The sequence below is a fragment of the Hydra vulgaris genome, chromosome 01 (assembly GCF_038396675.1).
Source record: "Hydra vulgaris chromosome 01, alternate assembly HydraT2T_AEP".
NCBI lineage: Eukaryota > Metazoa > Cnidaria > Hydrozoa > Anthoathecata > Hydridae > Hydra > Hydra vulgaris.
In genome coordinates this window covers 53,712,296-53,738,931 of record NC_088920.1, presented here as the reverse complement: position 1 = coordinate 53,738,931, position 26,636 = coordinate 53,712,296, and the positions used below count along the sequence as shown (strand labels likewise).

Genomic DNA, 26,636 nt, shown 5'->3' with positions numbered 1-26,636 from the left:
AAAAAAAAAAAAATAATAATAATAATAAGTAATACATGTTTTACAAATTAAATTTTATTTAAAAAAATTCTCACATGACTAAATAATTTCAAACTAAACTATAGAATTTCAAACTAAAGAATTTCAAAGTAAAGAGTTTCAAGAATATGTGTAACATCATGAAAAGTTTTAATCTTTTATATGTTTAAACAATAGCAAATATTTTTATAACAGAATGTTGATAAAGATAACATTAAATTTAACACAAAACTAATTTATACCAATAAACAAGCTTAAAATATCAAAAAGATTTTATTCATTTTTAATGTGAATTTTGAGAGAAAAAAAAAATTGTATAGAATTTCTAGCTTTCTTATCAAAATTTTACAATGACTTTGATTACTAAAACTCTTTGGAATTAAACGTGCTTGAATAAATTATAAAGTATGTAGATATTTTAAAAACTTAAAAATCACACTAAAATGGAAAATGAGAGCCTTGACTAAAACTACAAATTTAGTTTTTCTTTGTATACGTATACTAACCCTAGCCTGTTTTCACAAGAGTAACTCCCTTGACAACAAACATTATTGCAAGAAGTGAATGTAAAAAGGTGTTGTCTGATGATAAGCTCCAATATTCTCAGTTTACTAAATCTTGTAACTTATCTCAGAAGTTAGGTCCAGGAAACTTTTAGAAAATCTTTAACTTACTATGTCATAATAGTCATGATATTATATTTAAAAAAGTTTCAAGTGAATATTGAAAATGATTAAACTTAAATAGTGTTTTTAAAAGGTTTTCTTGCTACACCAGTGATCAAGTACCCAAATGTTTTTAAAGGTAACTTATTATTTTAAAATCTTTTTATATAATAATAATAATAATAGTAATAATGGTAATAATAATCAGCTTGGAAAATAAGAAATCGAAGGCAAGCACTCAATTTGACCTGCTAACACGTGGAATTGACAGTCAATTATTTTTTTTTGGACGGTCAATCTTAGTAATTCTTCATGACTGAATTTTATATATACAAAAATAATTTAATGCTTGAAAATTAACAAATTCTTATTCCTTTTAAAACAATAGTTTTAAACAAAATTATTTTTTAAGTGGAAATGCAAATAACTAACATTCAAATTACCAGCTAATGTTAATATTTTTAAACAACTCTCGTGCACACAGATTTCCATTCAATTAAAAAAGGAACTTTGATACCATCCAAGCAATTTAGTTTGGAATTTTTTTAAATATCAAAACAATTTTTGTAAAATATTTAAAAAAGTTAAACTGAATTTTTAGTACTAAAAGAAATCGATTTGTATATATAAATGTAAATATAACAATTACTTATGATAACATAAAACAAAGTTTTTACTAAAAATTTTAAATATATTTTGTCTGATTTCTTGATTAATAAAAGAAAAAAAATTTGTATTTTTAAATTTATTTAAAAATGTATTTATCCATTATTAAAAATAAATTCATATGTTGCAATGATGATGATGTTGTTGATGATGATGATGATGCAATGATGCAATGCAATGTTGCCATGATGCAATGCAATGCAATGATGCAATGCAATGCAATGTTGCAATGATGATGATGATGTTGATATGTTGCAATGATGTAGATGGCAGGAAAAGCTACAAGAAAAATAAATGAAAAGATTGAATGAAAAAAAAAGTAGTTATGTATAACAATTACAAAAACTTACGCAAAAATAAGAATTAAAAAAAAAAATGTTAAAAACAAAATACAGTTGAAAGAAAAAGTGTTCTAAATACAACAATTATTATATATGATTGGCAAGAATTTATTTTGGGAGGTCAAAATAGCTATTTCAGTCATTTGAGGCGGTCATTGACCATTGATCGGCTGTTATTTTCCACGCTGATAATAATAATAACGATAATAAATAGTAACAATAAAAGTAATAATAATACAGACTTCTTTTTTTTTAATTTTAAAAATACATTCTAGGTGTATCCAAAAAGTTTTTTACAAAGTTTGCATTCTTGTTACCAAGCGCATTAATCTCTATTATTCTGATGCTGTCCATTATATTGATTTTTTTCAAATTCGATGAAACTATCAAAAGGTAAATAAATAAATACATACATTTACAAACATAAAATTACATATATATATATATATAAGTACAAATATTCAAATGTTGTTAAAGGATTTAGTTATTGTAGTTCTTTAAATATTGTTTAAAATCTTTATTTTATACTTATCAAGTTTGAAGTTTATTTCAAAATAATTAAAAGAAGGAAAAGAATCAAGAAAATGAAGTTTTCTTGTCAAAAAACAATTTTAAAACATTCATTACAAAAATTATTTTTTTAATTAAATATCTTTTGCACCTCAAATTGCATATCAATTATTTTATCGTGTAATCGTAATCTATATATAATAGGGCTTGAAATAGCAGATGGACTTTGTCTGATACTAGTCTAGCAAAAATCATTGTCCATCAGTTGTTATGTAAACTAATATATATGCATTTAAAACAAGCGTTGAATGTGTGATAGGGCAGTTACCCAAAACTTTAAGTTTTCAGATAAAGCCTTAAATTATGTAGTGAAACACTTTCAAGAGCCACTGCTAGTAATGTTATTCCAGATATATTAACTCTATTGAAAGTTTAAGAACTTTTATCTCCAGGTAAAATTTAATACTGCGTAACATAATATGACCCCTTTACTTAGCCAATATCCAATTCTTAACTGGAAGAATATTTTTTAAAGATGAGAAGCATAAAAAATGTCCCTCCTTGTTAACAGTGGCTTGCACAGAAAACATATTTCACATTTTGGAAGATGGATTCTTTAAGAATAGGATGTTCTTCCAGCAAAATAATTGTGATAGAGTATTAATGACAGATTATTGAAGGAAAAAAACTAATTTGAAAATAATTTTCTAATAAAATACAATAAATTGAAAGAACACAAAAACAATAAATGTATATAAAAGTAATTAAAAAAAAAATGCTTTGTGGATGAACTTCAAAGTTTTTATCAATAAAAAATTCTTGACAAGAATTAGTTTAAAATATAAAACTAAAAAAAGTATTCTCTAAAACGTCATTGGTGATCGCAGTGCATTCCTGAGGAGGGGATCACCATTATCCACTACTTAATTCTGATTGGTTATCATGGCACCATTATTTTTTGCTTTTTATACCCATATATTTTTATGCTTTAGTAGCTTTTTATTATATATTTATTTTATACATGATATTTAAATATTCTGCTGATACGCAGGTAGTTATCAGTTTCCTATTTTTTACTGTTTAGTACATTAATTATACGAAGTTTATAAACATTTTTTTGACATTTACTATCGACACTAGCGTGGTGGTTAGTGCGTTGCGTCATAATCTGGAGATTCACTTTTTGCACTTTTTATATTGCCCGTACCATTATTTATTACCATCTTTTTATTTACTTATTTTATCATTTTATATTGTATGACATTTTTAGTCATGATAGCCATCAATACACCTAGGGATTTATATATACTTGTTTACTCATAGACCATTGTTTTATCAATTGCTTAGGATGACTAGAGTGTGAGTTATTGTTCACCCTCTCCTTGTAGCCCTATAGTTTTATTCCTCTTACAAAAAAGTCTTTAGATTCATTCATGATTCTCACCCGATGACATTATCTACAATCTACTTCTATATTCACATCTCCCAGGTCTACGTAACTGGACGGTTCTGTTGGTCACTTATTGCGATCATTGTATCGCATAAACAAACAAATTTATTCTTTGTGGCTGGTGAGCCCTGACTTTTTCCAATGTACACCACAACGACAAAACGGACATTAGGCTATCTCGCTGGATGTGGTTATGGCGCTCAATAACCTAATGACTACACAGACACTCACACACACATTTATTCAGAAGTTCCACAATGCATGTTAGATCAGCACTCACTGACTATGTGCTCAGATCTAAAATCTCACTTCATAGCACATCATTCCACACCAGCACGGGGCAGTAGCTCTTTTGGCTAAGAGTGATGGTTTGTGCCTACGGTGACTAATGTGTGCATTTGATCAATTGAAATCCATTCTGTAGGTTTTATGTCTGGCTCTGATATGCTAGCCCTTAAGCGCAAGGAATGAGTGTGTTTAGCTTTCTATTCACCCGATTTGAAAGTGAACGAAAACATAACGGGACCATACTAGATGACCAAATGGCACATACTAAAACACTACACCATCACACCTGTAGACATGAACTGTCTCTAAAATCAGTATATCAAATATTTGTTCTTTGTTACATATGATCTACAAACAGAGTGACTAGAGTGTTAGTTGTTTCTCCCCTGCCCCTCGAGCATCGAACTTCATTTTTCTACTTCACAAAAGTCTTACCACTCATTTTATATTTTCTTATTATTTCTATTCAATGACACCATCTACAATCTGTTTTTATTTTCACCTCTCCCAGGTCTACGTAACTGGATGGCTCCGTTGGTCACTTTTTGCGATCATTGTGTCGCGTAAACAAATTTTGACAAGAATTTAAAATTAAAATTATATTTAAAATATAAAACTAAAAAAAAAATTCTTACTCTTTGAGTTGAGTATTTTCAATCCCGTCACAATTTTTTCTATGAACATTTTTCTCTGGTAGTATAGGTGTACAATGTTTGGAGCAAAATGCTGTGAAAACATAATTTACTATTTTAAAAACATATATACTAATTTAAGTTAAATACTTTAGGTCTTTAGAGAACTAAAAAAAGACTCACAATATATATGTAGGGAAGAGTTGCCTTAATTGGAACACTTTAAGAATAAATATTTATTAACCAAAGATGGCTTAACTATGAAAACATTTATGATTTGATTAATACAAACAGACAACCCTACTATACTTTTAACCATAATTTGACTTAATTGATTGCACTGTTATTGGAAATGAATTTGTTTTTGCAAAGCTACCATTTTGTTCCAATCAAGGCAACTGATTCCCTAAATTGGAACACTATAATTAAATGCGGTATAAATTGGAACACTATAATTAAAATGCGGTAGTGGTGTAGTGGTAGAGCGCTCGCTTGATAAGCGAGAGGTTCCGAGTTCGATCCCCACCACGTCCCTGGTAGTACCGCGCTCAACTTGTTTCTCCGCGCAGCGGTCTTGTTCGTCAAGGTTCGTGTTTCGGAGTTATAGAGTTGAGAGAGGGTTATAACCACAATTAAGTAGCCTCCTCATCTGTAGTGGCCTTCTGGGCCTTGGGGAGGTGAAATAACAACAAAAAAAAAAAAAAAAAAAAAAATTCCTTAATCAGAACAGGTTGTTTTTTTTTAAAAAAAAAAAAGCCAGTAAATTCAACAAAAGTTGATTTAAAATGATTTTTATCTTTACAGTGAAAATTTAAACAGTTCATTCAATATTACCCTGACAAACTGAAAGTCTACAAACAAAAAATTGTATTAAAACTTCAACTGTCATGGCGTACAACCTTTGATTTTATAACTGATTAAATAAGGAAAAAGTTATAGTTCCTATCAAGGAAACTTTGCACTATTTTGTTATATCACTGCAATATCATTGCAATATACTACAATATCATGCTTGCAGCAATTTATAAGATAAGTTGATTGTTATTTTGCATTTTTACCATCGAATTAAACACAAAAACCGTATAACCTGTAACAGTATAGTTTACCCAGTGCAATCAATATAGCGTGAACACAAAATTAGATCACCAAAAAAAAATGATGCAAAAAACTTTAAATCAATGGCGCACATGCATTTTTTGAGGAATAACTTTCAAAATGTGTCAAAATGTAGAAAATAAGGCGTTTTACTAAAAAAATGCAAAATATAGCCGCAATTCTTTTTTTTTTCAAAAATAGATGCAAATGTTCCAATTAAGGCACTGTTCCAATGATAGCAACTCTCCCCTATATAGTTGTGTTTGCAAAAACTATAGTTAACAACAACAACAAAAAAGAAGTGAAACAATTGATTTCTTTAGCAACAGTGATAATGGTAGAGGAGATGTTGAATCTCTTTTTGATGACAAATACTAAAACTGTTTCTTAAAAAAAAAAGTTTTAAATTTATTTTTCAAATTCATAAAAAAAAAAATTTTATTTCATTTTATTTATCAATATTTTTGAGGGGTTCCTCAAGATTCTTAACAAGAATCTTGATAAACCCCTGAAGAACAAGATACATTAACAATCTTCCAAAAATTCTCACATCTAAAGTGGCCAGAAATTCTAATCTAATTGTTCGCTGATGATACTAACATTTACTCTTGTCTTGATAAGAAGCCAACTCTCTGATTGCTTGGAGGGGGCATTTGAGCTTGAAAAGAATCTCACTTCTGCTACAGAGGGGCTCTCAGTGGTTGGTAAACTTTAACTCAGATAAAACTTAATTTTTTTCAGTTAATCGTTATCGCAACAATCTAGATCTTCCTATATATTTATGATCCTATATATTCACCTTTATCTTGTTTCCTGATTCATATAATTTGCAATATGATGGTATAACTTTTAAGTCTGTTAATCGTTATCTTGCTTTATAAACTTCATTTCTTCTCTTCCAGTAACTTCCAAACTATAATAGTGGTTGCTTGCAGCCTTGTTGGAAATGAAAATGTTTAAAAAAAAAGAAATTTTGTTTTACCATTTAGTTATTGTTTAAAAAGTAACAAAAAGTTATACTGGCAGCAAAAATAGTTGTTAGCACTAATGTTTTGTTTAGTTTTTTTACGAAGTTTTAAAATTAAGTTAAAAATTAAAATTTTGATAAGTCTAAAGTTATTTATAACATAAGACATTGATTAGTTGATTAAAATCAATTAATTTGCTATATGCATATTGTAAAATGACATTGGACAACTTCTCAACAAAATTTAGTTTTGAATTTGTCGAATAATGGTGAGAGCTACGTAAAAGTTGACACACAAAAAAATGAGACTTTCAATTTCACTGAGTTTTAAGTGATTCTATTCATATTGTAGAACTTTAGTAAGTTTGGAACACACCTTGTTAGCTGCAGATTTAAAGAACATCCTAAGTATACCTTTGCGAACCATCAGCAACATTAAGTGGCATAATTTGATTGAAACTACATCTGATATTGCTGGAAGAAACCAAAAAAGAAAAACATCTGCTGCCATTGATCAAAACATCATTTTACAATTCAAGCAAAACAGGTTTTGAAGCTATTTTAAAAAGTTCAAATTGACCACAAAATCAAGTTTTTAGTTCAAACTTTCTAAAATAAAATTTAAAAGTAAGGATTTCAAGGTAGAGTATGTCATAAAAAATCTTATTTGACATTGAGACATAAAACAAAAGTTGTTGCTTACAAAAAAGTAGACATGTCCATGGAGTACTGGAAAAAGTAATTGAGAGTGATGAACCCAAATTTAACCTGATTTTATCTGGTGGTGAACATAAAGTCTGGTGGAAACAAGGTTTCCACCAGGGCATGCAAATTGAGTTACATGAAAGGAACAGTAAAACATGGTGGAAATGTTGTAGTGATCAATGGCTTGGCAAGGAGCTAAAAATTAACTAAAAAAGTTAATTTGTTTAAGACATTTTTAATTTGAATTCAAAGCCTTTTGCCTGTAAATTTAGATCAGGAAACAGTTTTGTGTTTCAACCTTAAAATGACTCAAAGCATACTGTCAATTCAACAAAGGAATATTTAAAAAAAAATAAAGTTAGTGTGATGACCTTAATGGTCAACAAGTCCTGCCCAGTCCCTGATCTTAGTTCTATATAACATTTACGATGCATTCTAGACTGGAAAATTTAAGATCAACCCAATACGAAATAATATAAAAAACTGCAGTTGTTGAAGCATAAAAGAAAATAAATCTAAAAGAAACGAAAGCTCTGGTGGAATCGATTCCTTGATATCTGCAAGTGGTTATTCAAAGGGTGGCAAAAAGGCAAAAAAGTGACCCAATTAAGTATTAATATTTTTTGTTTAAGTTCTGAAATTTATTTAATTTGTTCCATTTATTATTTTTTTTTGCTGGAAAATTTTTGATCTAAGCACAGTTGATTTTTCAATGTTATATGAAATTATACTTGACTATTTTAAAATACTGGTATTTTCAAATAGTTTGTAATTTTTCTATTTTTAAAAAAATAAAACCCAACCATAGTTTTTTTAATATTTTGTATAAATTTAAAAAAAAATTGTGCCATTTATTTTTTTGTATGTTGTATCGGTAAAAAATGATATAAGTACAATTTAAATTTAGGCATAGCAGGATTATGTGTACAAAAAATATACCAAGGCGTATTTTGTAGACAGCTGCATATGCCTGCATATAATTAAGAATGCCATTTTTTGTTGTAATAGATGTGAGATCTGTTGTTTTTGGCTTGTTACTGCTATGGCTATGATTGGATAAAATAGTTATGTACAGGTTTTTTGTACAGTTAGTGCACAAAAATTTGTTTTTATTTTAATCATCAGTAAAAAAGTAGCAAAAACATTGACTATCAATAATTACATTGGCAGAGACAGTGATAAAAGTAAAAATGATGAAAATGTAAGACCAACTTTAAGATTATTGAATCCTTCCTTTCCAATCGCAGTATAAAAGTTGTCCTCGATGGACAGCACTCTTCTTCTTATTTTGTAACTTCAGGGGTTCCTCAAGGTTCTATCCTTGGCCCTATACTCTTTTTAATTTACATTTACAATCTTCCAGATATTCTCACACCTAAGGTGGCATTGTTTGCTGATGGTACTACTATTTATTCTTGTCGTGATAAGAAACCAACACCCTCTGATTGCTTGGAGGGGGTATTTGAGCTTGAAAAGGATCTCACTTCTGCTACAGCATGGGGCTCACAGTGGCTGGTGAACTTCAATACAGATAAAACTCAATTTTTTTCAGCCAATCGTTATCGCAATAATTTAGATCTTCCTATATTTATGAACAGCGATGTACTCAATGAGTCACCTACTCTTCATCTTCTAGGATTAACTCTTACTTCCAATCTTTTTTGGAAACCATATATCAAATCAGTTGCAAAATTAGCATCTGCTAAGGTTGCATCTCTTTATTGAGCCCGTCACTTTCTTACTTCGGATTCTATTCTCTATCTCTATAAATCTCAAATCCGGCCTTGTATGGAATACTGTTGCCATATCTGGGGCGGATCTTCTAATGATGCCCTTTCTCTTTTAGACAAAGTGCAAAAACGCATTGTTAACATATTTGGACCTGCTCTTGCAGCCAACCTCCAACCATTATCACATCGTCATAATGTTGCTTCTCTTTCTCTTTTCTACAAATACTATAGTGGGCACTGTTCTAAAGAGCCAGCGTCTCTTGCGCCATCCACTAAAATTCATTCTCGTGTTACTCGTCATTCAATTATGTGTCATCCTTTTTCTGTGACTGTTCCTAAGTGCTCCAAAAACGCTTATTCATCTAGTTTTTTTCCTCGAACATCAGCTCTTTGGAATTCGCTTCCTTCATCTTGCTTTCCTGATTCATATAATTTGCAATCCTTTAAGTCGTCCGTCAATCGTTATCTTGCTCTACAATCTTCATCTTTAATTAGTGGTTGCTTGCAGCCTTGTTGGAAGCAAAGATGTTTTAAAAAAACCTAGAAATCTTAAGCAATTACTCTAAATTTTAGGCATTTACTCGATATACTAAAAAAAAGACCATTTTTATTTATGAAAATTGATCTTGAGAAAGCAATGTGCAAATTTAGCAATGTCCTTGAAAAAATCACTGCTCATGTGTGACCATTCATTTTTAAACAATGTCCTTGAAAAAATTCACTGCTCGTGTGTCCATTTGTTTTTAAAGAATGTCCTTAAAAAAATTAGTAACTATAATCTCATTAAAAATTCTAAAAGACATTTTAGTTTATATTATATTTAGTATAAGAAATTTTTATGAGGCCTCTAGGGCTCATAAAAGGACATTTGTTTTTAAACAATGCCCTTAAAAAATTTACTGCTTGTGTGTGACCATTTGTTTTTAAACAATGAAAAAATTAGTAACTATAATCTCAATAAAAATTCTAAGATTAAAAAAACATTTTAGTTATTTTTAGGACATCTAGGACTTTTTTATGAGGCCTCTAGGACTCAGTATGGTTTTAGTTTATTTGTACTATGACTATTATTACGAATAGTATTTATATAATAGTAATAACAATAATAAAAAAAGTTTAAATTAAAAAAAAAATTGATTAAAAAAAAAAAAATGAAATCAAGTAACTGTCTATTGAGCTTTTTAATTTCTATTTGAATTTAAATTACTTGTCTTTTCCTATTATTAAAAAAACACATAGTAATTTTGTAATGCCTGCTTCTTTCCAGTTCAAACCATATATGATAAGTGCTTTATCCTCTTTCCCCAATATTTAATAAATAATGAAAATATTTGGAATCATTGTTAAGCGCATTTTAAAAATATAAAAATAAAGGTTGGTTTACATATTAATGTAATATTATAGTTAAAACAAAATAAAATTTTAAATTTTTTGCTGCTTCCATAAACTATTTTTTATGTTATTATTCCATGAATATTTTGTCATGTTATAATTTCATAAAATATTTAAAAGAAAAAAATATTTGTTTTGTTTTCAAGAAGTATTTTAATATAAGTTTCAAAGTGAAAATGGGAGTAAAACATAGATGGATGATTTGTTGTTCGTGAATAGTTTTGTGTGTATTTTAATATAGAGTAATGTACAAGAATGTTTTCACTGCCAATCATTTTAACTGCTGAGATAAAAAGCTGTTCCAACAACTCAATAAACTGTAGTTTCTCCATCATCCTGAATTTGATTTTGTATACACTGTGCCAGTTGGAACAGCTTGGCACTTAATATAAGTATTTTTTTTAATTTAAACTGCAAAAGACAGTAAGTAGAAGCTTGATGCATCAGTTGTTTTGGTTAATTTTTTAATTATTTTCTGTAAGTTTGAGAGCGTTCTTTTTTATCTTTTCGGCATAAAACTCATTGCATTTGCAAACAAGTGAAGCTTTTATGTTATCAATTGACTTCATGGTATTATTTCTTGTAATTATTAAAATAATTGTCCATTTAAAGTGCAAGTGCAGATAAAAAGTTTTTTTAACTGACAAAAAAAGATTTAAAGCATTTTAAATTCTTGTAATTTAAAAATTTTAGTGCTTATTGGTTTGATGTCTGAGGTTGAGATCGTTTTAATAGCAAGTTGAACTGTATTTATTTTACTGCAAATCTACTTATTGGTTTGAGGTCTGGGGCTGAGATCATTTTATAGCAAGTTGGACTATATTTTTTTTATACTGCAAATTCACTTAACAGTCAATTTAATTTTTAAAAAAAAACTTTTTTTAATTAATTTATTATGTTTTCTAATTTTAATGATTATATTTAAAGTACAAGGCTCGAATTAAGTGATTGCAAATTGCAATATCTGGAAATATTTCTGGTCATTAAATTTTCAGTTTATAAAAACCGTGAACACTGTTTTAATGATACTGATTTTAATGAATAAAATGGTCAATTTATCATATTGCAATAATTATTGAAAAAATAAAGCAATAAATTTACTTCTGCAAAAATAATGCGCATTGTATGAAACAATAATATAAATTTTTGTTTAGGGGGAGAGTTAAAGGAATTATTTATTTAAAAATTTAAATGTTTTAAATCAGAAATTAATTCATTGCTAATAAAAATAATAATAAAAAAGATATCTTTTAAAATAAGTCCTTAGAGTTTTTTTGTTCTGTTTTAAAATAACAATAAAAAGTTTAAATAAGTTTTTATGTATTTTTAAACTCCTCCGTCTTTAATTTTGTATACATATCTACAAAAGAGTTACGAGCATTTAATTTATAAGAAAATATTGAATAAGATTTGAATAAAATATAAAAGTATTTTATATCTTATTTAACAATTTCTTTTATTTAAAATATTTGATCACCGCTTAATTCCTTTAGACTGTTGTTATTTTTTAATAATTATATTGTACTTTATCGTGCTATATTTTTCTAGTTTTATATGATGATTTATAAAATGAATTAAAGTATTAAAGTTTAAATCATAGTCTTTAATAATAATAAAAATAATAGTAATAATTTTAAGATTAAGATAAGACAATAAGATTTTGTATCATAATTCAAGATCAATATAAATATTTTCTATTTAGTAGCAGCTATTGAGTTTAGTGATCAAACAGAGTTTATGATTTTTAAAAAGCTAAAAATTTAAAAACCAGAAGCATCTCTAAGTTAGTTTATTATTTAGAATAAATATATGTAGTTTTAAATTAGGAAACTAAACAATTAAATTCAGAATTAAATTCTCTATTTGACAGTATTTTTTAGGTTTTCAAAACTGGTTTTTTCCTTTTCTTTTTTTTAAAAAAAAATCAAATTCACTGTCAACAAAGCTGCAAGCAATTTGAGAGTTACTAGAAAACAAAGAATAGAGTCATAAATAGAGGAAAGAAACTAGACAAATAGAAGATTTTAGAGCATGCAGAGACAGATAGAGCAAAAGAATGAGACTGAATAGATTTTTTAGAAAAGAGAAAAAAATGCAACTTTACGACTATGGGAGAGAGGCTCAAGCTTAGCAGATAGAGCAGGTCTAGCTATGTTTACAATGCGTTTTTTGGACCTTGTCTAAAAAAAGAAAGAATATTATTAGAAGAACCAGCCCAAATATGACAACTGTAATCCATAGAGAGACTAATAAGAGATTTGCAGATGTAGAGAATGGAATCAGGAGTAAAAAAATAGTGAGCTCAATAAAAAGAAGCAACCTTACCAGATGCTAACTTAGAAATCTATTATATGTATGGTGTCTGTGAGAGGTCAGTAGTGAACAATAATCCAAGAAGACCTGAAGAAGAGGATTCAGTGAATGGGTTGCCATTCATCAATATAGGAATGTCAACAGTATTGTTTGCAGTAAATAACTGAGTTTTGTTGGAGTTAAAATTTACAAGTCATATATATAACCAAAAGTCTTGATCAAAAACTCAAAAACCTTGTTAATAACAGATAGAACCCCGATCGGACAATTGTTAGAGGGGTCAGATTGTTCTCCAGATTTTCATTATCATGATTAGATAATCATTATCATGATTAGTGTTAGAGCCAAACCATTTAGTGTGTTGAGCATTAAAGTCACCAATAACAACAATATTGGCAGAGGGGTAAAGTGAGAGAGCATGGTCAATTTGATCAGAAATTATATCTAAAAAAGTGCAGTTTTGGGAAGAAGGAGAACGATAAAGAACAAAGAGAAAGGGTGAAAGAGTGAAAACACATAAAAGAACAGTCAAAGGACTCAAACCTAATTTTTTAACAAATAAGTGAATTGATGTGTAAGTATATTATGTGACCTCAACAATGGCCACCAAAAGAATTGACAGGGATACCATCCATGCATGCCATAGCACTGTTAATACTCTGATATTTTACAGCTGTTGATGGAATCTGCCTCTCTAAGAGCTACCACAGAGTTCAGGGAACCTTTCTACCAGCTGGCAAACATGGAAACATTAAACTGAGTTTTAGAGCTGTACCATCATTAGGAGATAACAGAAAGAGTTGCTAGCCACTATCAAGGAGACACAAGCAAAAATCTATGAGTAGAGTCAAAAAGATCCAGCATTCATTATCCTAGGCAGAGAACAATGTAACACAGGTTTACATTTACACCTGCCTAATAGATAAAAAAGGGATTTCAGTCTGGTCAACAGAATTATTATGCTTTCCCCTAAAGTCTTTACCTAGGAGGCTTTCTGTAAGACAGTAGCTGGATGCAGTTAACATCTGTCCAAGATCAGACTTTTTATTGAGACACTATCCCTAGACTTTACTCAACCAATAACTCCAAGGCAAGGGATTTTTAAGTTGGAGTTTATTTCTCCTAACCTTTGCCTAAAAAAACAAACCCAACAAAGCAGCAGAGCATGGAGCAGTTTTTTCTTTAAAATTCAGAAAAACTTAAATTAGTATATTATGGTTTTCCCATTTTGATGCGCCAAAAAACCCTTTTACTCTTACAAAGACGCCATCAAACAAAAATATTTTTACATAATAGAGGTAGTCCTACTCCTACTACATAATAGAGGTAGTCCTACTACCTTTTGATCTGTTTTTACATTATGACATTTCTTAATACTCTTTGTTTAAATAAAATTTAAATGTGACTGTCTTTTTAAACCTGTTTTTTTTTAGTTTAGATCAGCATTTGGTGAGCAAATATGCTGCCTGGAAAGATTTAAAATAGTATTTTCAGAAAAAAAAGAAAATAAAGAATAATGTAAAAGTAGTTGCTCCCCCAATTTAAATCCTTAGTCAATATAGCAATACTCCTTTAAATGTTCTCCCTAGATAGACAATCAATGTATGCACTGAAGCCCTAACAGCTTTCTATTTAAGTATGTCCTCTGATTGCTTAGTTAAGTGCGCAATACTATATATATTAACATATACCTGTAAAACTTATGTTTTTTAGAGATCAAAGTTTATTTATCTACTCATTTTGTTTAATATATAAATGTATATTTAAGTGAACATTTTATTTAAAAGAATAATTTAAAAAAATAAGTTTGATGCTTTGAGAATTTAATCTACTTACTAATAAAATTTAAAGTAAGCTTTCATTTGATCACCAAAAAATGCCTTTTATCCAAAACTTCATTTACTTGATTATCTCTAAATATGTAACAGGCATTATCATTGCCAACTCATGATAATGAGTTTAAAAAATTACACTAGCACACTAGCAGTGAATGCCTGAGGGAAAAATGAAGTACATTAGAATAGAGGATAATTATTTTTTGAACCAACCATATTTTGACAATTTTAAAGCATATTTTGAAAAAAATAAAGATTAATAGAAGAATATTTAAAAATATATCAATACAATGACAAAAATAAAACAGACACATGACAAAAATAAAACATTGCACCCAATCAATACTTACAATTATAAAAAATAAAATTTTTTATAAACACTTAGATTGAATAAAGATATACAACAAGTATATCACCAAACGAAATCTTGCAAAATAAAATTTTAACTGCAAAATACAAAATATGCATACAACAATGTAAGGTCTAAGAATGGAAAAAAAAATGTCAATGTTAATGTGTAAACGTAATTTGTGTAGTGGTTAGGTAATAAACATCTCCTTAGAGTCGCGTCTACTACTGACGTTTCGATAAGGATTAGTTCTAATAACTAGTTTATCCTGTCAGACGAATGTCACTTATACTTTACCCCTTCATACTGCAGTAAAAAAGGACTCACTAGAAGAAAAAAAAAATGTTTTTACTCAAAATGTCAAAAACTGTTTTTATGATCTCCTAATGTGTTTTGTAATTGAAAAAATTAATAATTGGATAACGGAAACTTTTTTTTTAATTTTGCATGATTAAAGTTGTATGATTTGTTTCAATGTTTTTAATTAGTTAAAACATTTTAAAATTGATTTCAAATGTGAATTTTGCTCTAAATAAATTGAGAAAAGACTTATACAATTTTTTTGAGCCATCTTGTTTTTACTGTTTTACTCCCTCAAGAAGTTTATTCATTAATATACATGTGAAAAATATTTCATCAATTTAAAATAAAAGTGTTAATAATTCTAAAGTTACTACTTACCAGTATTATTATTAGTTACCACCTAAAATAATTGTTATAATAATTATAATAGTTAATTAGTAATTCAAACATTTAGCTTATAGTTATTTCGAATCTCCAGGGAAAATTAAATATTTTAAAAAGTTAATATATTGTTAATTCTTATTATATCTTATTAATTCAAGTTTAGTTATTTTCAAATAGCTTATAGTTATTTCAAATTTCCAGGGAATATTTCCTTTATCAAAAAGTTTTTATTGTATTACAATTTTTATCCTTCTTGAAAATAACATTGTCAATCTTTCAGTTGATTTTTAATAAATGTTGGTCAAAATCACAGTACAGGTAACTTTTATTACTTGACACTGTCAGAATTGTTTCTTGTTTTAAATTATTAAGATTGAATGGACATTTAATTAGAAATTAAGCAAATGTTTTTCTATATATCATAACAAATTAACTTCAATACTTAATTACTTCTTTTAATGATTTGACCAATTAAAAATTTTTTTTAATTTTTATTTTTAGCTAGTTAAGATTTAGTTAATAAACTAAAAATGCAGTAGTAGATTAGTTGTAAAACACTCAGCTCATAATCAAGAAGATTAAGGTTTAAATCTACCTTATGCTTCTAAAAAGGTACACTCAGCCTTAGATGTTTCATATGCAGCTAACTACCAAATTATTTCTTAAAAAATTAATTGCTTCATGTACACTCAAGTGCATCTATCTCTCTATATATCTATATCTATCTATTTTTTTTTTTTATTACTTGATAGACTGCCTGCCCCAACCAAACCCTCAGTTGATGTAGCAGCACTCCGTTGCAAGTCAGGTTATTTGTCAGTCGATGTAGAAGCACTCCGTTGCGAGTCAGGCTATAAGATCGACGTAGCAACACTCTGTGCATCATTTTATTAAAAAAAATAAAAATAAAAACATTTTATTAAAAAAATAAAAATAAAAACATTGTTTTTTATATCATTAAAAACATTCAGAATGTTTTAAAAATATTCAGAGTGTTTTAAAAACATTCAGAATGTTTTTAAAAACATTCTGGTCAATTCAATTTGCGTTTTTGCGGTTTTTTAAAAAACAATTAATTTGTAATTAAATTAATGGTTTTAACTTTCTGACAACACGGAAATATTGGACAAAAGTCAAAAGTAATTAAAAGTGATGTATATGTTGGCAAAAGAATCATTTTTTACCTTAACGTACTCCCAAAGCCAACAATTTATAGAACTATATATATATATATATATATATATATATATATATATATATATATATATATATATATATATATATATATATGTATATATATATATATATATATACATATATATATATGTATATATATAAATATATAGATATATCATATATATATATATATATATATATGCATAATATATAGATATATCATATATAAATATATAAATTATTTAATATATAGATATCAATCATTCAAATTTATTGACAAGTTAAAGGCCCAAGAAAATAAGTATACAATGTGTAAAATAAAGTAGATTAAAAAAATAACGCACTTGAATATAAACAAAACTCAAAAAAAAAAAAATTTAATGTTATAAATATAACTCAGCTCTCCATTTAAACATCAATGGAGACTGCAAGAACCTGTCAAAGTTAACAAAAGCTTTTATGATGAGGTTCCACAATTCTGCAACAGTAGCAATGATGAGTATTGTTTCTTACGAATAACAACATTAAGTGAATGGGCACCATGTTTGACAAATAATTCACAAGCACTGTTCCATGGTGGTCTATTTGATATCAAGCAAAGTGCATTATTATATGTGACGCATAGACAATAAAATGAGTCTTTTTTCGCAAGAGGTACCATAACTGACATCCATAAATTGGACTGCAAAAGGCATTAAATAACATGATCTTTGTTTGTATTTTTGTTATGCTGAACTTTTTACGGATGAGGTTGGCATAGATAGAACTTACTTGTTTTAGAATATCTTTGTCATCCTGCATATTGTTTGAGATATAATGACTTAAGTATTTATATTGCATAGTGTATGTGAGAACCATGTTAGATTGTGAGAAACAAGGGCTATTTACAAGGGGTTCATAACTTTTAAAACACACTATTTGAGACTTAATATTGTTATAAGCTAAATCATGTTTTACAGCATACCCAGAGCATAAATCAAGTAAGATCTGGAGACCTGTGGCTGACGGTGCACACAGGGCAATATCATTAGCATAAAGAAGATGGTTAATGAGAGAATGACCCAAGCAGCAGCTTACGGTAGTTTTATTAAGTACAACACTAAGATCATTAATATATATATAGATACTAGCTGTCATGACCCGTAAAATACGGGTCTTGGTAAATCTATTCCACACTGACCTTTTCTATACTTTTTCCTTATTTCTATATATTTTAGTAAGAGGTAGAAAAATAATTAAATTTATATATAAAAATTATACTTATTGTTTACTTTTTGAAAGCTATAAAATAAATTTTCTATTATATTTAACTTTTAACGTTTTGATAGATGTTGTGCGAATCGCTATTTATCAGCAAATTGGATATCAGTACCAGTCTAAATAATATTTAGAATACCCGCTTGAATTGTGTTAATGAAATACCATTGGTATAAAGAGTTTCAAAAAATATGACATATATAAATATGTGGAATAACGGACTTAACATGACCCGTATAATTATTACTGAATATTAATATTTTACTGGTCATGGTAAGTCTATTCCACAGCTACGATATTAATAATTTTGCTTTATTTCAATAATTTTTATATATAAAAAAAACAAACAGGGACGGACCCTATTATTTTTTTCTTTAATAAGTTTTTATTAATTTTTTTTAGGCCATCAACTGCTTATTCCATAGATCATCCAAGTTAATTTTAAAAAATCCAGAAAATTGTTTGGGTAAAATATCCAGAATATATTTTCCCTTATTTTCATCTTAATTTTGCTTTTAGATGAGTTGTTTCAAACTTTTTTTAATTTTAGTATGAGTGATGAGTGAAAAAGCTTAAAAAACAAATAAATTACAAAAATATATTCCTAAACTTGTATATGTTTAGAAAAATGTATTGGCTATCTGGAAAAACTAAAAGATGTAAAAAATCCGGAATTCCGGAAATATCCAGAAAAAGACAATCCCTGTTATTAGGACTCTTGCCCTGTTAATTTTAAAGAAAGTTAAAGTGTCCATGTAAAATCTTTTTTCTATAAAAAAGAATGTTGTCTCTTTAATGCATACACTTAATTTATTTCTAAGGTAATTAAAACCTTAAACTCTATCATGACATATACACAACAAATTTCTAACAGTGTTTTCATGTTTTTAGAAATTTTAAAAAGCTTTTTAAAAAGTTCTCTCTCTTTCGTTTGTTACAGTATATAATACCTTTATATATGATATGCATGTAATATCTATATATCTTTAAAATTGTTTTATTTTGTATTCTAGAAAATTGGAAAAGATTAGAAAAAAATTAAGTGTGAAAATGAAAAAGTTTAAACCCACGTGAATTACTTCAACCACTTTGGCATGCTACAATATTATCTTTTAACATTGTTTAATAAACTAATGACTTATTAAACTTTATAAAACGGCATATAAATGAAAATAAATAAATCACATGTATTAACTGGAAATCAATTTATTTATACATAACAATGAAACAAAATATAATGAAAATTATATATTTACAAAAAAGTTTAACTAGATTTGCATTATCAATTACCAATTGGTAGATTAACCAACTACAAAAATACTAATTATAGGCACAACATATTTTTTTTCCACCACTCTCTTTTTTTTATCTCAGCTCGCATAGGCTTATCTCTTTTTTTTTTTTTTAATTTGAATTTTCATGCTATATTTTTCTATACAATGTTCTTATATCCAAAGATATTGTTGGCTTAGCATAAGAACAACCACAAATAATCATTAAAACTAATCCAAAGTAACGTCCATTATTGACCAATATTTTTGCGTACCAAAGTTCTACTCAAGCCTTTTAAGAAGCCTTGAAAAAATCCAGGTACAATTGCAAACTTGCATACCATCCAAGTATAAAATCAACAAACAGCAACTATAAACGCAAGATGATTTGGTATAATCCTCCTTTCAGTGCAAATATAGTAACAAAAATAGGTAAATGTTTTTTGAACCTCATAAACCTCCACTTTCCAGTTAACCACAGACTTTGTAAAATATTTAATAGAAACACAATCAAAATAAGTTATTTCTGCATGCCAAATATAAAATCCATTATCAACTCTCACAATAAAAGCATTTTACATAAGGAGACAAAAACTAATGAAATGAAATGCAACTGCATTGACAAATCCAAATGTCCAATCAACAACCATTGCCTTTCCAACAACATTGTTTATCAGGCCACTATCTATTTAAACAATCCGGAATATAAAGAAAAAGTGTATTTTGGACTCAGTGAAACATCTTTTTAAGTTCGGTATGCAAACCACTTAAAATCTTTTAATGCAGCTAGATATAAGAATGATACAGAGTTATCAAATAGAAATTAAAAGAAAAAAAACTATACACCTTTTTTCAGATGGAAGATTGTTAAACAATGCAAACTATACAACCCAGCATCAAGAGTTTGCAACCTCTGTTTGAACGAGAAGTTTCAAATTCTGATGTATAAAGGAGATAACCTACTTAATACAAGGAGTGAAATAATCTCGAAGTGTAGGCACAAAAATAAGTTTTTTTGTGCCTACACTTCGAATTTAATTTTTAATTTTGTAATGTATGGCTGATGATTGCTCTTAGGCATGAAACTTAAAGTTGCATAATAAGTTTTTTCTTTTTCGTTTATATATATATATATATATATATATATATATATATATATATATATATATATATATATATATATATATATATATATATATATATATATATATATATGTATATATATATATATATATATATATATGTATATATATATATATATATATATATATATATATATATATATATATATATATATATATATATATATACACAGTGGTGTACACTGGATTTTGAGTTTTGACACTTACAGGCATTGTGCAAACTCCAAACTTTTGTATGTTTATGCTTATATCAAAAAAGAATGTTTTGCAAAGAATTGGGGTGATTGGAGCTTGAGAACAAAAAAACCCATAATTTTTGGGCCCACCTGGCCTTTAACGTGGGAGCAAGGAGTTTATAAAATATTTTCTTTACTATTTTTATCTAAATTTATATTCATTAACAAATTTCAAATTTCATGCAAAAATCTCTTATTTTTCAAAAACTATGACCTTATAAAGTTTTAACCCCCCTCAATTTGAGGGAGGTGTAAACATTACAGGGTCATAAAAACTGAACACTAAGAGATTATTGTATGAAAATTGAAATTTTTTGATGAATATGAATTTAGATAAAAATAGTAAAGAAAATATTTTATAAACTCTTTGTTCCACGTTTTATTTAGATATATATATATATATATATATATATTATATATATATATATATATATATATATATATATATATATATAACAGATAATATGTATACTTAAATGTATAATTATATAATAAAAAAATAATGAAAATGATGTATATAAAGATAATGAAATGAAATAATAAATATTAACATAAAACAGTATAAAAAAAACTTCTTAATGTTTTCTAAAAACCATATGAGTAGTATTTTTATTTTGATGATTTTACTACATATTTTAGGGCAGACTTGTTAGATGACACAAAGATGCACGAATCTCAAGGTCTCTTATCTGAGGAAATGACTGAGATTAATAATTTGAATAAAAAAAAAATTGAAAAAAGTCAAGCTGATCAAAAATGTTGTAATATAAAAAAATGGTCGATTGTGGAGCTCTGCAGGTATTTTTTAAAAGAAAACTATTGTTATCTAAAATTGTTAATTTTATAAAAAAGACTATAATTAATGAAATCTTAAATGTTTTTCAAATTTAATAGCCAATTTTTTTTCCTTCAAAGTAATTAAGATAAATTTTATTTAGAATTGTGTTTCTTAAATGTGTTTCTGTGTACTTTATTAGTGTTTTTTATGTAGTTTTTTTTATCAATATGTATATGTGTTTTTCTTTACCTGCATATTTTATTTGTTCTTTATGATTGCATATTTATGTGTCCTTCAATATCATTGTGTTTTAAGTGCTGTTCAATACTAGTGTGTTTTTATGTGTTCTATATGAACATGTTGTTTTTTTTTATGTTTTTTTTGTTCTAATATATCAGTGTGTTTTTATGATTTTTTCTATATCAGTGACAAATATGTGGTGTTGATTATTATCATGTTTGGCATATCAGGGTTTTGCATTATTGGTTTTTCAGAACTTTCAGCATTATGGATGGCTACAAGCTTAAACTATGGTATGTTTTTAATTTTTTTTAAATGTTTTTCATATTTATTGTTATGCTTGGTTTGCAGTTATATATTTACAAATTTGTTTATATATCTATTTTAATTTAACTCACTTTTTATAGGCGGTCTATCTTTTGATACTGATAAAATTGGTATTGCATTATTGGTACCTGCTGTTTTATCAGTCATACTACAGCCTATTCTATTTTCAAGGGTAATTTTTTTATTTTTGATCCATTTTTTTAAATTGTTATGTAAGTGTATTTCTTTTTTTATTAACATATATATATATATATATATATATATATATATATATATATATATATATATATATATATATATATATTTTCCATTGTCAGGTTAGAGATACAGTAGAGATTTTTGGGGGTTGTTTTTTCTCCGGTTTGCGAAATGCATGGTTTGTGCCTCTCATTTTGCAATTAATCAATAAATAAATAAAAATAATTTGAAATTATTTTTCTTTATTGATTACTTGCAAATGAACTAATAGCATAAATACCATAAAATCTAGACAAATTTGTCTCAGCAAATTATATCAACAATCTGATAATTTGTTTAAGTTAAATCTTAACTTAAACAAATTATCAGATTTGTTTAAGTTAATGTTAGAATATTGATTTATAAAATTAAAATAATCTTATACAGAAAATACTTAACAAAAATGTTTTGGTTTTTAAATGTTTTTAAAATTGCAGCAGGCTATAAGATAGTCAATGCAGTAACACTTCCTTGTAGCAGCAGGCTATAAGATTGTTGATGTAGCAGCACTCCCTTGTATGCAGTAGACTATAAGATAGTCAATGTAGCAACAACCTTGTTTTTAAAAGCATTATAGTCTTTTGATTTGTGTTAAAAAAAAAACAATAAATTTAATTTGTTACCTCAATTAAATTAATGTGTTTTATTATAAGCTGACTTTAATTTTGTCAAATTAGATGTCATAGAGTAGTTAAGTGCGGTTTTTTATTCAAAAAATTCTATTATCATTTTTTTATTTGTTTGCTTTTATGCAATAAACAAAGCTTTAAAAGAAATTTTTGGTCTTTGTACACTAATTGAAGTTTTGTAAGTCGTAACTTTGATTAAACTCTTGTTTTTCAAACTTTGATTTAAGTGTATTGGAACATTGCATTTTTGCACTTCTGTCATTGAAATAAAAATGTACAACAATAAAAATGCTCAACTGTTTATTATTTTAGAACAGTAATTCAAATTAAATATTAAACGGTTTTTATAAATTTGTTATGTAAAATATCACTAAAATCCTCAACAAAATGATCAAAATCTTCTTTTATTTTTGTATCCAAATGATCAGAGTCAATCTTACTTAAACTAAAAATTTTTCCTAAAATTTTTATCAAAAAAACTAAAGTTTTTTTCAATTTACGTTTAAAAGTTGTGAGCATTTAAAGTTATTTGTTGGGGTAAATGGGCAAATATTGTTGATGGGAAATGGACAAATAATAGTTTTAATGTCAATAACTTTTTAACAAAAAATTATTTATTTATGATTTATTTGGTTTATTAGTATCAATATTACACATATTCAAGTTTGTTCCATTTTTAAAAGTTACCTATTTTGAACACAAACAATCCAGGACCTGCTCAATTAACCCCACCTTTTTTGTAAGATATTGACAGACTATTTTCAAAATTTAGATTATAACTGTACAAAGTGTGGTAGTTTGAAAGTTGTAATCAGTTTCTGTACTTTTTGTTGTTGCATTAAATATTTCCACTAGAGTGTTCCACTGGATAAAAAGTTAGATGGCCTGAAAATCTAAAAGTTAGGTAGGTTTACAATCAGGTAATGGAAAGTGTAGCATCAAAGGTTGTTTTTCTCCAGCTAAAGGAATTATGTGAGACTAAAGCATGACTATAGACAATTACAGTTAAAGGTTGCTAATGGAAAATGGTTATGAAGTCAAGGCTAAAACAAACTGCTATACTGCTGAAAATTTCATCATCATTACTGATACCAGCCCTGAAATAGAATTGCAATGTCTGTTTGATCATAATTTCAAAAGACTGATCCATAGACTTGACTTAGCAGTTGAATCTGACAAATTTAAAAGCATATTAATATATCAAATCTGATAAATTTAAAAGCATATTACAAATAAGAGTTTGATACTTATTCTGGTTGTAATTAATTATGTTCACTTTTTTTGGAAAATTAATTTTCATTAACCAGGGGGTACAGTAGAGATTTTTTTGGTGTTTTTTTTTCTCCGGTTTGCAAAATGCATGGTTTGTGCTTCAAACTTTAAACTATTCTTGTTTATTGATTAATTGCAAATGAACTAATAACAAGCTAATGGCATAAATACCACAAAATCTAGACAAATTAGTCTCAGCAAATTATACCAACCATCTGATAATTTTTTAAAATTAGATCATTTGTTAGAATATTGATTTATAAAGTTAAAATAATCTTATACAGAAAATACTTAACAAAAATGTTTTGGTTCAAAATGTGTTTGCAAAAAGCAGGATTTCATTCAGAAAATAAGAGATGGATCTGTTTCTGTTGTGCCAATAAAGACAAAAAATGTGTATGTTTGGAGAAGAATTGTTAATTGATTCATCTGGTTAAAGACTTTGTGGACCCTGGACTTTAAACCTAAATTCTCATTCATATGGAATTTGGAGAATCTGCAAGAAAAAAGCTTTTATTTAAAACAGAAAGGTAAAGCTATCAGTAAAGTTGTGGAGACTTTCTGGCTAAATGATTTTCATCAAGTTTAAAAGCTGGAAAGAGTTAAACAAGAAGATAATTAATATTGTGCTATTTGCTGCCTAGGGCAGTGTTCTAAAAGTAGTTGTGCATCTTAATCTTTCTGAATTCACCTATATAGAATCTGTAAAGATTTAATTAAAAAAAAAGAAATTCAATTTGCTCATTATGCTATCAAATTGTTGGTCCTGTTATTTGTCCTTTCTTGCAACAAAAATTACTTCAAAATCTCCACTCTTTAATTACTTCAAATAATCAAAATGATGCTGACAGAGTTGTTTCTTATACGCTAAAAGAAGTATCTGTTGTTGGTCATAGTAAAAGTGTAAAACAGGTTTTATACTTTTACTATGAGGCCAAGTAAACAAAGTATGTAACAGGAGGAAATACACTTCCAGTTAAAAGGTGCAGAGATGTTGGAGGAGCTGGAGTACAGGAAAACACCTTTATTAAATGAAAATTAATTTATGATAGGATTCAATATAAAAAAATCCTATCATAAATTATAATTAGGCGTCAAAGTTTATCAGAATATATTTTAGAACTTAAAAGACCAATTAAAGTTTTTCGAAAAAAGTCGTAAAATAAAAAAAGATGTTTTTAATGTCGGCTTTAATGTTGGCCTTATAGTAGTGGTAGGAATTATGGTAATAGAGTAACTTTAATATAGAATATAAAAACGTTTTAATGAGGTCATAGCAGGGTCTATTTTACTGTACGGTATTGAATTCAAAATGTGAAATAAATAGAAAATAAATAAGTTTTTTAATAAAATAAAGTTTTTTACAAATTTTAAAAAAATAGTTTTTTGTTTTAACATTATTTAAAAATTAGGTGAGAGTCTGACAAGACATAAGTTGAGGAATGAAGATAAGTGAGTTGTCTTGGAGACAAGTTACAAATACAAATTTACAAATTTCATTTTTTATTCATGTATTAATAAAAAATGTTATATGTAGTGGTTTGAAATAAGCTATAGTTTGCAGTAAGTTGTTATTAAATTATGTGTTAATACTCTTTTACAAACCTTTTATTTTATTTGGCTCAAATAAAAATCAGTAAACTAACATTTTTAAATTGTGTTTTAATTTATACATATTTTGTATTTTCAGTTAAATTTTCATTCAAGTAATTAAATAAAATAAAATTACGTCACAGTGCGGCTCAATTAATTTTTAAAAGTAAAAGGTTTTATATTTATAGAGTAAGTCTATTTACACAGCTTTAAAAAAAAAGGTGTTTATGTTTGAAGTGGTTGATTTGATATAAGTTTGTTTTCCTAATAAAACTCTAAAAATTGCGTAATAAGTATTTTTTTTTATTTTATTTTAGCTTGAAAGACGATTTGGTGGCATTTTGGTAAAGTTTTGAATTATTTTTTTGTTTTTAAATGAGAAATATAAGATTGGAATAAATAACATCAGTCATTAAAGTGACTGGGTCTAAGACATAACACCTCATTTTTAGGTCCTGGAAAGACCTGGTGCCTTATTAAAGATACTCTACACTACTTTATTTTTTTTTTACTATCATAAACATAACTAACATAAGTAACAAGTAGATAAAGTATTATAATCATGATTGATTAGTGTCTTAAACATAACTTAAGTAGCTAATAAGTTAAGTCTGATAAATTATTTATTAACACACTGTTCAGTCTTTCACAGGAAGACATGCGATCGCACGTCTTTATATGACCAGGCAAATTACATTTTGTTTTGACAATTTGACCCCGGCATTTAAAAACGCGCTGAATGAAAAATATTCTGAATTATACTTTAAATGAAATAAATTACATCAAAACTTCTTTACAAATGTTTTTATATTAGCGAAACACTTTTAAATAAAGT

General features: G+C 27.2%; 1 protein-coding gene across 2 annotated transcripts in view; it reads left to right on the top strand.

Moving 5' to 3' along the window:
• The window catches only part of LOC101237218 (uncharacterized), a 76,633-nt gene that overhangs the window by 39,170 nt on the left and 10,827 nt on the right, over positions 1-26,636 (top strand). For both annotated transcript variants that reach the window (XR_010635950.1, XM_065788601.1), the window contains exons 7-12: positions 778-822; positions 1,966-2,083; positions 21,365-21,523; positions 21,930-22,036; positions 22,151-22,242; positions 26,119-26,145. Coding sequence is in view for 1 of the 2 variants with exons in the window: in XM_065788601.1 (XP_065644673.1) it covers positions 778-822; positions 1,966-2,083; positions 21,365-21,523; positions 21,930-22,036; positions 22,151-22,242; positions 26,119-26,145 (548 nt within the window). In the remaining variant the exon portion in view is untranslated. The remainder of the gene's footprint in view (positions 1-777; positions 823-1,965; positions 2,084-21,364; positions 21,524-21,929; positions 22,037-22,150; positions 22,243-26,118; positions 26,146-26,636) is intronic.